This window comes from Hemitrygon akajei, unplaced genomic scaffold (assembly GCF_048418815.1).
Source record: "Hemitrygon akajei unplaced genomic scaffold, sHemAka1.3 Scf000048, whole genome shotgun sequence".
NCBI lineage: Eukaryota > Metazoa > Chordata > Chondrichthyes > Myliobatiformes > Dasyatidae > Hemitrygon > Hemitrygon akajei.
The window spans coordinates 3,198,031-3,216,660 of record NW_027331934.1 but is presented as its reverse complement, the minus strand read 5'-3'; the positions used below and the strand labels follow the sequence as shown (position 1 = coordinate 3,216,660).

Below are 18,630 nucleotides of genomic sequence, written 5' to 3'. Positions count from 1 at the left end.
AGTTAGACCTGTGCTAAGGGATTTATTGGAAGAAAAGCCCACAACTGGAAACAAAGAACAACTGAAGACGAGGGAACAGCAATAATTGAACGAGCCGAAGACTGAGAGCACCAGCTGGAGAAACCCTGCTGGCTCAGAGTTTCCCTTCATTCAGTCAGGAGAAAGTTTGGTGAGTCTCATTCACTCAAATACTCGTCCTTTAGACATTACATGTCTGTACAAAGGAAGGTAGGAAATAGTTGGAGTGAGACTGAATGTGCCTAGAAGTACCAGTTATACCTCTGTCAGACCCAGTTGCAATCACTCCAAATTGGGAAAACATTTTCACAGACAAATGCACGATGGAACTGTGAAGGTCGCTTCAGAAAGGGGAAGAATGTTCAGAGACAAGAAACGTGGTTCACAAGAGATTAAAACATTTAGGCAAGTGGAAAAAAGAAGCAACATTCAAGCAAGGCTCTGGAGAATTATAAGGTAGCCTTGAAGTAGCTTAAGAACTGACTTAGAGGTCAAAGTGAACTTGAGAAGTCCTTGGGAAGTAGGATGAAGGAAAGCCCAAGGCATTCTACATGTAGGTGAAGAAGAGGAGGGTGAATAGTTTGAGGGTAGGACTACTCAGGAGCAAAGGTGGAAACGTGTCTGGTGATAGGTGAGTTGCTTAATGAATGCTTTGTTTCAGAGTTACCAATGAGATGGACAGTGATTGTGACGTAGCATAGTAGCATGGCAGTGTTCAGAAAGAGGTGTTGTTGAAGCATCCAATATATACCACTTTACGACAGGAAGTGAGGGAGGAGTTTACAAGGACATTGGCAATGATCTTTGTGTCCTCTCTAGCCACAGGCGTAGTAATCATTAGAGGATGGCATATCTTGTTCTGTAATTCTATAAACGTAATATATATAATCCTGGGGATTATAGACATAAATATCGGTGCTGGGCAAACTCTTGGAATGGTTACTTGGGAAGAGGAATTTTGAGCATTTGGAGAAATATTATCTTACTACGGGTTGCCACTTCGGCGTTTTGATGGTGAGTGGCGAAAAGGGTAGGGGAGGTGCCAGAAATAACTTTCCACAATAGGTGACAGTCATGCACCGACATTTGGATCGACAGAGACTGATCAGGAGACACCATGGCATTGTGTATGTAAAATTGTGTTTAACAAGACTTATTAAGTTTTTTGAAGATAAGTGTCAATGAGGGTGCGGGAATGGATGTTGTACATTGAACTACAGTAAAGCCTTTGACAAGGTGCCACATGAAAGCTCGGTCTGGAAGATAAGTTCACATCCTGTCCAGGGAGAGAAAGTTAGATGGATTCAAGATTGCCTTGAAGGTAGTAAGCAAAGAGGGATGGTTGAAGGTTTTTCCTTGAAGAGGGACCGCAAGGCTACAAGTTGGGACATTTGATATTCGTTATTTGATAGCAATGATTTGAATACAAATGCACAAGGCTTGACCAGTAAGTTCACTGATGACCCAAAATTAATAGATGGTGTTCATGATGAAGATTATCGTAGCTTATAGGGGATCTAATTGGGTAAAGCAATAGCAAACAGATTGGAAAATCAACACGAGCAGCATCGGTTTCACGCAGAGTTTTGTGATGATGTGGAGGGACCTGTCAAAGGAAGTGGATGAGGCAACACAATTGTATAATTCCAGAAGCAGTTTGGATGTGAAGATGGAGTGAGGAGGCCAGGAGGGAAATGGGTTCAAAACAGGAAATGAGGATTATCTCTGTGGGCAATATGGTTAGCACTTTCTAATTGGGCTGAAGGGCCTGTATCTGTGCTCTATTGCTGTGTGACTCTGTCAGAAGGATGCGCCAGATATCACTGGACAGACGTACAGACATGGTGTGGAAGTTGATGGAAAAGGGGAATGTTTGGTCCCTAAGCCAACTCCTGTTCTGATACAGGGGATGTAGGCTCTGTCATATTTATAAAGTCATCGTGTCTCTGACTCACTGTCTGCTTGTGTGTAATTCAGACCATCACTCGCAGGTGGAGCTTTTCTACACCGGGAACAAAGAGTAAACAAGAAAACAACAACCAGAGTTCGTCAGTCGGAATCAAAATGGCTACAGGTATGATAACAGGGATCTTTATAATTAAACTTCCGTCGTGTTTGTGCACAATAGTTCAGATGAAGTAATTTACACAGATGCTAACGGGCACAGAAAAGTTTCATCGAACAGGGTCATTGAATCCCATGGAAAAGTGGTCTTGAATAATCGATCGATTTAACAGTTCCAGTGCAGGGACCTGTCACCGGTAATGGTGGAATTACTCAGGTCACCGTGCAAAGCTTCACCTGAGTGGAAGCAGCAGGGTGTCCTGAATCAGGTGGCTGAGAGTAAAACTCAGAAAAAAATGGTTTGTTTGTTACGTTAAAGTCCAGGTTCAGGGATTGTTGCACATCAGGGCCAGTTCAGAGGTGAAAGACATCTCCAACTTTCATTTATAAAATTCAGAGCGAGATGATTGGAGCATTTCCTGGATTTCAGGGATTGTGTGATAACACAACATTTCAGGTTTTGGTAGGGTAGCTGTCAACTTCCCCTTGGTTTTGTTGACGGCTGCGCAAAGGAGATGAAGGCAGTTTCCGATATCTGTTTTCTGTAGCCGAGCCAAGAACATTGCCAACGTTCAGAATTTCTGACGATCAGCAGACAGCTCATTGTAGGTAAATTTGTGGTGTGTTTCGGTGTTTTAACAGCCCAGTGAATGTCTAGGCTGCGGACAAATGGTGAACGTCATTTTCTCAAAAGACGTTTAAGGAACTTCAATGCTGATATGCTCAAATGATTTTCTCTGAGTCAGAAAATGTTCTCATCCGATTCAATCTTTTGTAAATAGAATAGTCAGTCTGCAATCTGTCAAGTACTAATACATCCTACCAGAACTGTACAGGCCATTTCAACTGTTTATAACCTTGTCAAAAGAGATTTCTGCGCCTGCGTTCTGCTCTGTAGCTAATGATGGCAAGTCTGCTAAATGTCCACTCGGCACATTGTCTCCTGCAATCTGGTGGCTGATCTGTGTGTGACCCTGTGGAAGGGACAGTGTGCGTATCTAGGTAATGGTCAGTCTGTGACCCAGGGGACAGGACAGCGTGCGCCACGAGGTAATGGTCAGTCTGTTACCCAGAGTTCTGCCAGCATTTTGTGATCTAGGGAGAATTTGCTTGTGGAAAACAATCCCAGTGATATTTCCAGGTATCAACTGATACCATTCCATTAAGATCCCCTGGTTATCAGTGTGTTCAACTACTGCATAGCCAATGTTCAGTATTATTGTGTCTATCCTGTTCTGTATCTGGGAGTGGATGTGTCTGGTCACTGGCTTATTGGGATGGTCACCTGGCAGGCAGTGCGGTTCACAATCACCAGCACAGTTCCACTCCAAATCTGGTCAGCCGGAGTCAAGGCTCCATTGATTGATGGCTCTGTGTCTGCTCTCGCTGGAATTTAGAAATATGAGGGGGTGGGGGATCTGAATGAACCCTTTCGAATGTTGAAAAAGCTAGACAGAGTAGATGTTGAAAGATGTTTCCCATGGTGGGGAAGTCCAGGATAAGACGGCACAACCGCAGGATGGAGAATCATCCATTTAAACAGAGATCCGGAGAAATTTCTCTAGCCAGAGAGTGGTGAAGTTGTGGAATTTGTTACTACAAGCAGCTGTGGAGGCCGGGTCATTGGGGATATTTAAGGCAGAGACCTGGAGATTATTGATTGGAGATGGAATCAAAGTTTACGGGAAGAAGGCCGAGAAATGGGTTTGAGGAAGGTTAAAAAGGATCAGCCATGATTGAATGGCGGAGCAGATTCGATGGGTCAAATGGTCTAATTCTGTATCTATGTCTTATGATCTTATTGTAGCCACCCACTGTAAATCCTTGTTTTGCTGAGCTCTGAATCACTCTAGTATAACTTGTAATTCGTCATTTATTTCAGCTGGGAAATTAAATCGGTTACGGAAATTACTCAAGAGTTTTTCACTAGGCAGCTCATCCAGTGAAGATGATCTGGACACTGGAAACAATGCACCAAAGCAGGGTCAGATTGAGAGCAATGTCCCAGTTGAATGCAGTCCGGCCGCAGAGAAGGGAGAGCAAAGTCAGCCCAGAGACAGTGACGTCAGAGACACTGAGCAGGACCCTGGAACCAGCACAAGTGAGGTGACTGCCTGTCAACTTGGAAGCTCATCAAACATGGAATTGTCAAGTCCCCAACAAGGATTGGGTGAGTGAAATGTGAGGGTGATGTGTTCACAGAATGTGGTACGGGGAAGGGTAAATGTGAGGTTCTGTTGGAGGGTTATAAATATAGAGATTGGTCAGAGGAGAGGAGAAATGTATGGGTGTGGTACTTATGGTAGTGGGGCACCCGTGACCCCACTACAGTAAACGTACTACATGTTTCAAGGATTTCCAGGATGTGTTTCGGAGGAAATGCAACTGCCCAGATGAAGAGAGCATTTCCAGGATACGAATTAAGGGAAATGTTTTCGCCAGGATGGAGAGAGCATCTCTGAGGGGCCACTCTCGTTGACAGCTCCAGCATTTATTCTCATCCTAAATTGAAATAGGTGAGTGGGTGGGTTTGGAGTGAGTCGTTTCTGGCAAAGCAGTCCTTCTGGTAAAGTAATTCTCAGAGCATTGTTGGGTATGTTTTGCGGACAGTCTTGGGGAAAAGGACGTATGTGTGTACATGGCCGATCCCAGTGTGGCTCCTTGTGGAACATGACTGGTCAAAGATCCCCGGTCAGGTTAAGCCGCATTACCATATGTCTGCTATGGGGAAGGTGACTATGAATCCAAAAGGCCAAGCATGTTAATTTTCTGTATGAGACTCCCATGTGGGACCTTGTCAAGCACCCGCCTAATATCCAAGTAGGCAAGATCCACTGTGTAACTTCATGCATCAGCTTTGTCACTTCCTGGAAGAACTCAATCAAGTTAGCAAAATGCAACTTCCCCCACTCAAAGCCTTGCTGCTGAACCCTAACCCACTCTAACATTACTATCGTGGGGCAGAAGATATAAAAGGCTGAAGGTCCGTACCACCAGTCTCAAGGTCAGCTTTAATTCTGCATTTATAAGACTATTGATGGTCAGCAACTATGTTATAATTCACTCTTATTAATAATAAGACAATCTTATATATAAAATTATAACATCGTGTATGCTGCAACTAAAAACGAGTCATTGAAATTTGAACATTTGATTCAGTCCCTGACTCGTGGTTAATAAAACTTTCTAATATATACACCCAATACTAGTGAAACTTCTACAACATCTGACGAAGCACTGGCGTACAATAATCACCTAACAACCGCAATGGAAAAAAAGAAAACAACTGTTATCAAAATAAATGGACGCATTTTCCAGAACGAAACCCTAAGCCTACAATGGTCTTGTCTGGCTTTAAACCCGCTCTCTAATCTACCGAATCGGAGAAAAATCAGGTATCAAATCAGGGAAAAAAAACAAATACATTATTGCTTGACACATTTGCTGTACAGACTGTCTTGAAAATCTTCGCTCTTGCATCTGTAAAGCTAAAACAATTCATTCAAATAATGGAACTAATTTCCAAAGATATAAACGTTAGCTTCAGACGAGAAAAGTATAGAACATAAACATTACGAAAGGTGCTGGAGAGCTAGTAGTATATGACAGAGCATCAGGATTCAATATAGGATATTGATGAATATGAAACATTAAGTATACTTAGGATATCAACAAGCAAAGAAGATAGATCATCGAGTGCTAAAGAAAAATCTTTCAACAATTTACTTCAGGGCTAAAGAAAGTCTGCCAAACAGAGTTGAATAATAACAATGTAACAAAAGCAATAACCACGTTCACTCTGCTTATATAAACGTATTCCTTTGGCATAATATCTCGGTCTGAAACTGATGTGGAAAACTTATAAAGAAAAATAAGAACTGAAATTGCAACTTTTAGAAAACACCATGTGGACTCCAGCACACTTAGATTAACACGACCTAAGACAGCATGATGAAGATAAATAACGGAGTTTAAAAAATTACACAACTGTCAGATAAAGCTTCTCAAAATCAAAAATAGGTTTAATACCACCGACAGATGTTGTGAAATTTATATAACTTATTGCATAAGTATTCACTCCTTTCTAGTGCATATTTAGTAGATCAAACTTGGGCAGAAATTACAGGCTTGAGTCGTGTGGGCACATCTCTATCAGCTTTGCACATCAGAACACTGTAATGTTTCCCCATACTTCTTGACAAAATGCTCAATCTCTGTCAGATTGCATGGGAAGCCGTTTTCAGGTCCAGCCAGAAATATTCATTTGGAATGTGGTCCAAACTCCGTTTGTTGTTTTTAACCTCATCCTGTATAGATTTGGCTTTATGTTTGGGGCCATTGTCTTGCTGCAAATCAAATATTTTCCGAAGTCGCAGTTCTCCAGCAGACTACATCATGTTTTCCTTAAGGATTTCCCGGTATTTTCCTGCATACCTTTTACCATCTACCTGTAGAAGTCTTTCAGAGCCTACTGCAGTGCATCGTCCCTAAAGCATGATTCTTCATGGTAAGGATGGAGTGACTTTGATGATGTGTAGTGTTTGGCTTACATCAAATATAGCATTTAGTCGGATGGCCAGAAAGCTCAGTTTTGGTTTCATCCACCTTAGAAACTTCAGGGTCTCCCACATGCCTTCCGGCAAACTCTGGCCAAGAGTTCAGTTATCTTCAACACGGCCTTTCTCTTTGCCGCTCTCCCATAAAGCTATGATTGGTGAAGTGCCCAGGCAACAGTTCTTGTCTGCACAGTCGCTGACGTTTGTAACACCTCCACATCGGTCTCTTAGTGGCCTCCCTCACCAGTCCTCTTCTTGTACGGTCACTCAGTTTTTGAGGACAGCTCCACTAGGCAGAATTACAGCTTAACATTTTCTTCCCATTTCTTGATAATTGACTTAATTATAGTCCAAGAGATATTCAGTGACTTGGAAATTTCTTGTATCAATCTCCTGATTTGTGCTTTTCAATAACCCTTTAACGGGGTTGCCTGTAGTGTTCTTCTGTCTTCACGGTGTAGCTTGTACCAGAATACTGACTCGCCAACAGTTGGACCTTCCAGATACAGTTGTAGTTTTACTGCAATCAATGATACACCTTCACAGCACGCAGGTGTCCAGAAACAGAACTCAATTCAACTAATTATGTGAATTATAAAACCAATTGGCTGCACCAGTGCTGATTTGTTGTGTCATACTAAAGGAGGATGAATACTTAAGTAATTAATCACTTTGTGTTTTATGTATAGAGTTAATTTAGATTACTTTTCAGAGATGTTTCCACTTTGACACAAGTCTTTTATTCAGCCGGTTCGGATATCACCCAAGTGCGGAGTAAGAGACACGGGTCGATAGTTTCCTGGGTCCATTACTTGGCAAGATCCTTCTGTCACGCTAGAGACAGAAATAATAGTTCATACATTGTTGCATCGACGTATCACTCTGACCAATCAATCTCAGGGCCAATGTCAGCTGCCCGCTCTCTGCTGGGTCCATCTTCGTGTGGTCGAGATTTGCTGTCACTGTGTTCGGATATGGCCCAAGTAAGGAGTGAGAGACACTGACGCAGGTCGATAGCTCACAGAATTTAATACGAACAGTATTACAGGGAAAAATAAAACAATAAACACTCGACCAAACAGGGCCGTTGACTAAGACTCTCAAATGGAAAACCAAGCCGACACTGCGGCTGAAAAGAACAACTAAATATAAAACTAATACTGCTGGTCTTCAGAGTCAGTTGACCCAACAGTCCAATTTCTCAGGCCGAATGCAAGCAGGCAGCGAAGCATTGCTGTGTTCATGTCTCCACAAACACCACGATGACAAGTATGGAGTTAAATACAATCACAATGAAATAGTAATTAACAGGCACGCGGTTATTCACAAGCGCAATTGCCGTATCTACTGCGCTGCCCAATCGGTGGTTGTGACAGGGCCTTCCTCTCCAGGTGCAGCCCCTGAGGCGCCACAGACCCGTGTCCAACTGGTAGATAAGTGCCATGCTGTGCACTGCCGATATCGGAGGCAAAGACTTCCATGTGGAGACTGAAACAAGAGCTTATAGAGAGGTAGCTCGACCAAGTGACATCGTGAGACGAAACATTCACAAAATGTGGACCCTCCGATTGGAGCTAATCAGGCATCCGCTTCAACATCAAAACGGACACAGAACCCCTGAACCCAAACTTAAGCAACTTAAACACCAGGAAACCGCATTACAAAGAGCGACTCGCTCGAGAAAAACAAAAGGAACTCTCAAACCACGAATGACCGTTGTGAAGCAACAATTAACCAATTCAGGTGCTCTAAAAATCTCAGACCTAATGCTCTCTGATGCCCTGAACTGGTCTGCAGAAGTCTCTACAGGACAACCCCCCCTCCCCTTATCTGGTACCTAATGAATAATAATTAGTTGACACATGCTTATTCACAAACATAGTTGCCGTATCCACTGCGCTACCGAATCCGTGGTTGTGACATTTTGATGCTGATCACTGTCAAGACAGCCACATTAAATCCACTGTGATTGAATGCTGTAAAACAATAAAACATGGAAATATAGAACATTGAAACCTACAGCACTTGACAGGTCCTTCGGCCCACAATGTTGTGCTGACAATATAACCTACTCTAGAATTTGACTAGAATTGCCCTACAGCATAGCCCTCTAAATTTCTAAGCTCCATGTATCTATCTACCAGTTCCTGAAAGGACCCTATAGTGTCCGCCTCAACCACCGTTGCTGGTAGTGCATTCCATGCTCCCACCAGTATCTGTGACATCCCCCGTACCCCCTACTTCCAAGCACCCCTATGATCCCTCTATGATCCCTCGTGTTAGCCATTACAGCCCTTGGGAAAAAAACAAAAAACCTCTGTCTATCCACACGATCAATGTCTCTCATCATCTTATGCACCTCTATCAGGTCACCTCATCCTCCGTGGCTGCAAGAAGAAAAGGCCAAGTTCACTCAACCTATTCTCATAAAACATGCTGTCCAATGCAGTGAACATCCTTGTAAATCTCCTCTGCACTCTCTCTACAGTATCGACATCCATCCTCTAGTGAGGTGACCAGAAATGAACACAGTACTCCAAGTGCGGTCTAACTAAGGTCATACATAGCTTTAACATTGTTTCGCAGGTCTTTAACTCAATCCCACAATTGCTGAATGCTATCACACCGTCCGCGTTCTCAACAACACTGTTAATCTGTGTAGAATCTTCGAGCGTTTTGTGGACACAAACTCCAAGATCTCTCTGATCCTTCACACTGCCAAGAGTCTTACCATTAATATGCTATCCTGTCTTCAAATTTGATCTTCCTAAATGAACCACTTCACACTTATCTCGATTTGAACTCCATATGCCACTTTTCAACCCAGTTCTGCATCCTATCGGTGTCCTGCTGGAACCTTTGACAACCCTCCAGACTATCCACAACACCACCAACTTTTGTGTCATGGGCAAGCTTACTATCCCACTCTTCTACTTCCTCATCCAGGTCATTTATAGAAATCAGAAGGAGGAACAGAACAGTTCCTTGTAGAACACCACTGGTCACCATTCTCCCTGCAGTATTCCAACCATCTGCAACCTCCCTTTGCCTCCTGTGGGAAAGCTAATTCTGGATCCATAAAGCAATGCCCCCTTGGATCCCATGCCTCATTACTTTCTGAATGAGCCTTGCAATGGAATGCCTTACTGCTCTACCTTCATTAATGTGTGTGTGTTTTTGTTACATCCTTAAATAATTTAATCAGTTTCGTAAGGCATGACCTGCCCTTGACAAAACAACACTGACTATCCGTTAATCAGATTATATCTCTCCAAATGCTCATAAATCCTTCCTCTCAGAATCTTCTGCAACAACTTGCTCACTGGACGTGTTCACTGGTCTGTGATTTACTGGGTTATCTCTATTCCCTCTCTTAAACAAGGGAACAGCATTTCCAAACTTCCAATCCTCCGATACTTCTCAACACACTATTGATAATCGACAGATCATCGCCGGAGTCTCAATAATCTTCCCATAGTAGCCGGGGGGCATATCTCATCAGGTCCCGGCAACTTATCTAATTAATGCTTTTCAAATTTTCCAGCACATCCTCTTTCTTAATGTCTATACAGTCAAGCTTTTCAGTCCACTGCAAGTCATTCCCACAATTTCCAATGTCCTTTTCACTGGTGAATACTGAGGCAAAGTATTCATTAAGTACCTCAGAATATTTTAAATGATCGGCAGATTCAGAAATATCTGTTGAGAATGTCGCGGTGAAATCCATTCCTGGAGACCCCCACGGACTTGTTATGCTTGCACGACGTGTCCTCAGCTCCAATGCTGATCGTTACAGAAGTCGGTGATATGTATTCGATCCTTTATCAGCAAACATACAATCTTGAAGCGTTGAATCTGAACTGCACCCAAGCGTCAGTTCGGCGTATTTGAGTGAATAAGAAGAAGAAAATATAACACCCGTCAATCCCCAGCTGTGTACTGCACTGGACAAAGCACAAATTTAACACCAGTCACTCCCCAGCTGTGTACTGCACTGGACAAAGCACAAATATGTAACTGATTCCCTTCGCATTTACCACACCGTCACTGATGCGACCATAAAAAGCATCATGAATACGCAACATAGAACATGTTCGGAAGTGTTTGGCTCTGCTTAAATACAAAACGGTGTTCCCCTTTACGTCTTGATTAATTTCTGATCCTCCTGTTAATTTGCTTTGTTACAGAGCAGCACATTCTGAAGACGAGCAGCAAAAATGGTTCAAGGATTGGGCAGGGGAGGAGTTCTACTGAGTTCTAGTAACATCAGGAAAGGACATGGTTTTGCTGGTGAATTATTTTAATCTATAATACTCTGCTGGCTCTCTGCCTGGGTTTTATTCAATATCGGCAATTCACAAAATATTTCTGAAAACTGGCCAGAGAGATGAGAGAGCTAACATTTCTAGGGGGGAAACAGTCACCCGTGGAAGGGGTACAATTACTGTCTGCTCCTGCTCCTCTCACAGTTTGTGATACACATTAAAACAGCGAGGTATTCCAAAACGCAACCACTCTGCAGATGCTGAAAGTTTTGAGCAACAGAAAGTCACACAAAATATTGGTGGAATTCACGAAGTCAGGCAGCATCCATGGAGATAAATAAACAGTTGACGTTTCGGATCAGGAACACGAGGAATAGAAAGCAATAAGGCAGTATCTAGAATTTCTGTCCCCTCATTTCCAGTCCGAATCAGGGCCTTGGCCCGAAACGTTGATTGTTTATTCTCCTCCAAAGATGCTGCCTGACCTGCAGAGAACCTTCAGCATTTTGTGAGAAATCCCAGAGATTTGCTGAGGAAGGGGTTGACCAGGCAGGCAGACAGTAACCCCGAGAAAAGCGGTGGTGACGGGCAGTACCAGGAGAGTGATGGTGATGGTCACTATATTCTCAGCAATAAACAGTCCTTTCAAAACAGAGAGGTATATTCTTGGGGAACTATAACTCCTTCCATAACCTACCCACCCCCTCTCTCCGGCCCGAGCCGTTCCTCCTCCCTTCCCCCCTCTATGTATGTATGTATGTATGTACTTTCGTATGTGTGTATATATATACAGGACTGTATTTGGTGATCTTTAGGTTCCAGAGGGAAAGCTGCTGCCCAATATAGGGTCAGTAATTTCTTTAATGCTCCTTATTTTCCTTCACAGGTCCGAGCTCAGTGATCACCGAGCTCCTGGCAAGCTGGAACGATTTCCAGCTGCTGCAGCTGACGGAATTCTACCGGGACAGGCTGGAGCAGGCGATGGAAGGAGGGGTGCACGGAGTGAGCCTGGCGTTAACGGCCGAGAATCAGTTCAGCGGAGAGGAACATCGGGTGAGTGGGAGGGAGAATGGGTTTGAATTTTCACACATCACAGGACTGATGGGTGTCGGGACCCTCACTCATCGGATATTAACTTAGATAAAAGGACAATGGGGAAATGAATATGGTACCTGCAATCACAAAAATGTGACTCTGAATCAGTGATAGAAAGGGGTGAAAAGACCCCGCGGACTGGTGTGTGGCTGCTCAATGTTCAGAGTGAGTTGAGCAGGTAACAGTTGTGTGGGTTTACAGTATTATATGGAAATATGACGGAAAGTTTCGGTTTGGGAAGATCGTGCAGCGTGATGGCAGGATGTGAGTGAGAACCGGGACATCATCAGTGGGTGTCACAGGAGCTCTGTTTAGGGTGGAGATGTTTGTGTTAGAATCTGTAACTGCAAACAGTGTGGATCGGGGAATACTGGCATGTTGTAATGTGTAATCACTGAATAAACCTCCACTGGGAAAGGCAAAGGAAAGGCATCAGGTGTCAGCTGGTAATCCGCTGTCATGTTGGACACTGGCGGACTGAGGAGATGAATCACATCATCTTTTCTACAACTTCTCCGAGACTGCTCACTCTGATATAAAAACTCTCCTGACTTCTTTCCTCATCTGTGATAGTTATTTTCTGATTTCTGTTTTACACGGTCAGATCTGGTGAGGAATTATTTATGGATTTGGAGCCACGTCAATGAAGCGGTCACAGACCAGCCAGGATCTCATTGACTGGTGGACCAGGTTCACGGTGAATGTCCCTCCGTGTGCTCTGCACTCAGAATGTACAGTCCATGTCCAGACAGGATCAGCACCCGTCCGGGTGACTGCTCAGTGTGATCCCGTTACAGAGCACATCATTTACTTCTCATTCTCTGTGTGAATCTGTCAGTCCCCAATATGTTCACCGTTACTCTTCACAGAAAATCTCTGATCTGGCTGATAAGGGAGAGCGGGCGGACAGTTCTAAACTCCTCCTGAGCCTGGTGATGGAGAAAGGCTCCCGCGCCCGGAGGGTGATGTGGGAAACCTTTGTGAAAATGCGGATTGGTGTCCCAAAGTTGGACAAAATACTGAAAGAAATACAGGAAAATGGTGAGAGAGTATCAGAGATTAATTTAATTTTGGAATCAAACATTACGTACTTATAATTTGAGGAATTGAAACGTGTCAAATTGTTTAAATTTGAACAGGCTGTGTTCCGGACCATCGACCCGTAACGGAGATTCCCAGGGAACTGAAAGGTAAGTGAAGAAACCGCTGTTTCCACCGAAGGTTGATATTATGTAGGGCCATGTCGTTGTTGAGTCACGGGGATTTGATCAGGTAAATGTTCCACCGTGACACAGCGCACAGTGAGACACATGGAAACATATTTGCTGGAGGGAGAGTTTTCACACCACATTATGAGGAAGCACGCAGAGAGTTGGTGAGTTTGCTGAAAGGGATCACTCCTCTTTGGCCAATGATGTTAATTTTCAAAAGGTACCAAAGGAATTTTTTAAACTGCTCACGTTTCTGTCACCTGTGTTACTGCTTTTCCAGTCCACATTCAGACAATAAAACCCTTCCGATTCCCTGCACTAAGGATTTGGTAATTCTCGACAATTTCCCAGCAAACTTGTTCTTCACTGTTCTTCATGCTGTTTGCCAAGGGAGCAGTCACGGTAGTGACATTCCCACATTTATTTCTGAATACCGAACAGACTCTCTCCCTGATTATTGAGGAAAATTGTTTCTCCCACTGTCACATTGTCTAAAGTAAATATTTCAACAATCAATGTTTTCCTACGCTTCCCGTTTCACCCGAATACGTTGTCTGGAGAGCCCACACACTCCTTGACAGGGTCCTGACACATTGTGAGACCCCTCATAAACCTGGCAGGTTCCTAACACACAGTGAGACCCTCCACACTCCTGATAGCTCCTGACACACTACGAGACTCCAGACATTCCTGACAGGTTCCAGACACACTACGAGACTCCACACATTCCTGACAGGGTCTTGACACACTGTGTGACCCCACCCACCCCTGACAGGGTCCTGACACACTGTGAGACCCCACACACCCCGGACAGGGTCCTGACACACTGTGAGACCCCACACACCCCTGACAGGGTCCTGACCCACTGTGAGACCCCACACACCCCTGGCAGGGTCCTGACACACTGTGAGACCCCACACACCCCTGGCAGGGTCCTGACACACTGTGAGACCACACACACACCTGGCAGGGACCTTACACATTGTGAGACATGATACACCCCTGACAGGTTCCTGAAACACCATGAGATCCCACACACACCTGGTATGAACCTGAAACAGTGTGAGACCCCACACACCCCTGGCACGGTCCTGACAGGATGTGAGACCCTAGACTACTAACCGGATACTGACACACGCTGAGACCCCTCACACTCCTAAACAGGTTCCTGACACACTGTGAGACCCCACACACCCCTGACAGGGTCCTGACGCACTGTGAGACCCCACACACGCCTGACAGGGTCCTGACACACTGTGAGACCCCACACACCCCTGACAGTGTGCCGGGACACTGTGAGACCCCACATAACCCTGACAGGTTCCTGATACACCATGAGATCCCACACACACCTGATAGGGTCCTGATACACTAGAATTTAGAAGGATGTGAGGTGATCTGATTGAAACATATAAGATTCTTAGGGATTGGACACGCTAGAGACAGGAAACATGTTCCCGAGTCCAGAACAAGAGGCCACAGCTAACAATAAGGGGTAGGCCATTTAGAACGGAGTTCAGGAAAAACTTTTCACCCACAGAGTTGTGGATCTATGGAATGCTCTGCTTCAGAAGGCAGTGGAGAACAATTCTCTGGATGCTTTCAAGAAAGAGTTAGATAGAGCTCTTAAAGGTTGCGGAGTCAAGGGATATGGGGAGAAGGCAGGAACGGTGTACTGATTGTGGATGATCAGCCATGATCACATTGAATGGCGGTGCTGGCTCAAAGGGCTGAATTGCCTACACCTGCACCTATTGTCTATTATCAATTGACAAACCCTGAGACCCCATACGCCCCTGACAGGGTCCTGAAACACTGAGTCCCCACACACACACCTGGTATGATCCTGTCACACTGTGAGACCCCACACACCCCTGGCACAGTCCTGACAGGATGTGAGATCCCACACTCCTAACCGGATACTGACACACGCTGAGACCCCTCACACTCCTAAACAGGTTCCTGACACACTACGAGACTCCACGCTTTCCTGACAGGGTCCTGACACACTGTGAGTCCCAACACACCCCCGGCAGGGTCCTGACACACTGTGCCCTCCCCATACATCCCTGGCAGAGGCCGGACACAGTGCATAACCCCACTCACCCATGACAGGATTTGAACACACTTTGAGATCCCACACACCCCACCCACCCACCTGCAGTGCATGTTCTGATCAGCAAAGCTGCTTCTTTGTATTTTGAATCAGTGACGGTGGGAGGGGAGGGGGAGCTGTGATTCCCCGACCTGTTCCTTTGACAGAATGCCCACCACCCTCTTCTCCATCTCCATACGCCACATCAACACTGGGGATTAAAAGATTCTTCCTCAGGAGCAATGATATCTGTGACAGTAGTGGGAGATTGTCCGGTACGGGACAGTTGGCGGTCAGTAAACTACCAGGGAAATACTCACCTTCACAGCACAGTTAATGAGGAAATGTGATGACCTGGTGTTTATCTAGACCAGGCCTCTCTGTCCAGTCAGCGGTCTGTTAATTGAATTTACTTTACTGTACAAACGTCCATTGATAAATCCAATCCATGCAACAGCTTTGAGCTAACTCTTGTGTGCTTAAATACTGAGCTCTGAGATGAGGCATCTAACAGTTTCTCCACTGTCTGTTCCCATGGAAGAAATTCAACAGAAACACAAGGAGACTCTGCGGGCACAAACTGAAACACTGAGAGTGAACACGATCCTGATGAGGGAGAAGGTAAAGGTTTTCCAGCTGGTTGATCGATACGCTGAGCTCACGGTCAGTTCTACTGTTCGAGATTGGAGACTGGTGGAACATGAGCTGCTGGCAAGAGGCAGAGACCACGAGGAGTGTAGAGAGAAACATCTCCGCAGAGAGCTGGAGAAAATCCGGACTGATCAGTTACTCCAGAGCAGCTTTTCCCGGAATAAATCCAAATCTAGGAGTTCCGCAGCAGTGGCTGGAGTCGCGGGGATCGGGAAAACAACAATGGTACAAAAGATTGTTTATGATTGGGCCACGGGGAAAATATACCAACAGTTCCAGTTTGTCTTCAGTTTCAAATTCCGGGATTTAAACTCCATTAACTGCCGAATAAACCTGAGGGAACTCATTCTAGATCAGTATCCTTACTTTGGGAATATCCTGAGAGAGGTCTGGAAGAACCCAGAAGGATTGTTGTTTATATTCGATGGTTTGGATGAATTCAAACACAGAATCGATTTTGCTGACAGTCGGAGAGATACAGAACCCAAGCACCAGTGCCCAGATCCCGAGTGGTGGTGTGAAGTGTCTGACATAGTGTACAGTTTAATCCAGGGCAAGCTGCTCCCAGGGTGTTCAGTGCTGGTGACCACCCGTCCCACTGTTTTACATTTATTGGAAAAGATGAATATCAGTGTCCGGGCTGAAATCCTGGGATTTGGCGGAGAGGAACGGAAGGAATATTTCTTCAGACATTTTGAAGATCAGACGGTGGCGGAAGCTGTTTTCAAACACGTGAAGGAGAACAAGATCCTGTACACCATGAGCTACAACCCCTCCTACTGCTGGATCCTCGCTCTGGCACTGGGCCCCTTCTTCACACAAAGAGTCAGGGACCCACAGCGAGTTCCCAAGACCATCACCCAGCTGTACTCCTACTATATTTACAACATCCTGAAAAACCACAGCGGTGAGATTGAGAACCCCCGTGATGTGTTTCTCAGGGTTGGTCAGATGGCCTTCAGAGGAGTGTCGGAGAAGAGGATTGTGTTTACAGATGGAGATTTGATCAAGTTCAATCTGCAGCCTTCCCAGTTCCTGTCCGGGTTCCTGATGGAGCTTTTGGAGAGAGAGGATTCTGCCCGGAGCGTGGTGTACACATTCCCACACCTCACCATCCAAGAGTTTGTAGCTGCAGTCGTACAATTCCTGAATCCACATCCCGGGGATATCCTGAAAATCTTTACTGAAGCCCACAACACGGGAGATGGGCGATTTGACGTATTTCTCCGTTTTGTTGCTGGTCTCTCCAACCCAATGACAGCTCGGGGCCTGGAGGAGTTTCTGGGTCCATTTCCTCATCAGACAACCTGCCGGGTGATTGACTGGGTGAAGGAGGAGGTTAAACGCCAGTTTGGAAACACATGGAGTGAAGCTGGTAAAAGGAGCCTCCTGAACACATTGCACTACCTGTTTGAGTCTCAGAATCGTGTACTGGCTCAGGCCACAGCGGGATCTGTGGAAACACTTTCATTCAGTGGAATGACACTGAACCCGATTGACTGCGCAGTCCTGTCTCATGCCATTGGACTCTGTGATACAATAAAACACCTCGACTTGGAGGACTGCAACATTCAGTTTGAAGGAATACAGCGGCTGGGGCCTGGGCTGCACAAGTGCCAGGAGTTGAGGTAACTTGATTTATCTCTCACTCTGAACTGTGAAACTGTTCTATTGTGTCATTTCAATTTAAAGGGATTTGGGTTAAACTGTGATAAATGAGATTGTGAAGAATTGTGACAAATGCCCAAGGGATCGGTCAGTAATTCCCCAAGGACGGGAGGGTTCTGTGGTTCCTTGTGAAGGGATGTTGGAGACTTCATCAGATCAGTGAACGGTGACCATTGGTTTAATGGTAGTAAATCACAGGAATGGCCGTGTTTCTCGCTGCCTGTGACACGTCCATTGACAATGTTCCTTCTCACTGTTACTGACACCCAAAGCGACTCTGACTGCAGCAGGTGGTTCAGAGATTCACACCCCCTTCCCGGTGAGGGACAAGAGGCTGTCAGCAGACTGTCCCAGTGAAAAGGAAATAAATACCATTGTGAGATTGTCCTCCCACTGCACTTCCCCGTGTGTGACTTTGCTCACTTCCAGATACGCAAAGAGCGAGGGCGCATCTCCTCTGGGCCTCTGTTCAGACCCAGCACACACATACAAAAAATTTCTGCATCCTCTCGTCTTGTAGGATTATCATTTACCCTTGGAATCCTCCTGTTGGACCTCTCATCCCAATCTCCCTCCCATTCTTTGGAATCTCGCCCCCATCCCCATTCCTCCTGTGGGCTCTCTATTACTCTTTCCTCATCCTCCTGTGGGATGTCTTTTCCACACAACACCCCACTTCCTGTGAGATCTATCTTCCCCATCTCCCTTCCTACTGTGGGATCTCTCTTCCCCATACCCATTCCTCCTGTGGGATCTCACTCCCCCGTTGACTTCTTCCTGTCGGATCTCTCTTTGGCATGCTCCATTGGCCTGTGAGATTTCTCTTCCCAATCCCACATCCTCCTGTGGGAACTCTCTTCCACATCCCTCCTCCTCCTGGCCGATCTCTCAACCCCTTCCCCCTTCATCCTGTTTAATCCCTCTCTCTCCTTCCCCCTTCCTCCCATAGGATCTCTCTTCCCCATCCCTCATCCTGCTGTGGGATCTCTCTTCCCATCCCACTTCCT

General features: G+C 45.3%; 1 protein-coding gene across 4 annotated transcripts in view; it reads left to right on the top strand.

Annotated features, from left to right (window-relative positions):
* The window catches only part of LOC140720955 (NACHT, LRR and PYD domains-containing protein 3-like), a 320,684-nt gene that overhangs the window by 288,353 nt on the left and 13,701 nt on the right, over positions 1-18,630 (top strand). For 3 of the 4 annotated variants that reach the window (XM_073035817.1, XM_073035818.1, XM_073035820.1), the window contains 7 exons: positions 3-169; positions 1,996-2,092; positions 3,965-4,252; positions 11,790-11,956; positions 12,868-13,039; positions 13,138-13,188; positions 15,846-17,583. In XM_073035817.1, coding sequence (XP_072891918.1) covers positions 2,083-2,092; positions 3,965-4,252; positions 11,790-11,956; positions 12,868-13,039; positions 13,138-13,188; positions 15,846-17,583 — 2,426 coding nt within the window. In that variant the 5' untranslated portion in view covers positions 3-169; positions 1,996-2,082. Of the gene's footprint in view, positions 1-2; positions 170-1,995; positions 2,093-3,964; positions 4,253-4,501; positions 4,599-11,789; positions 11,957-12,867; positions 13,040-13,137; positions 13,189-15,845; positions 17,584-18,630 lie in introns of those variants that run through there. The other variant, XM_073035821.1, reaches the window with a different exon arrangement.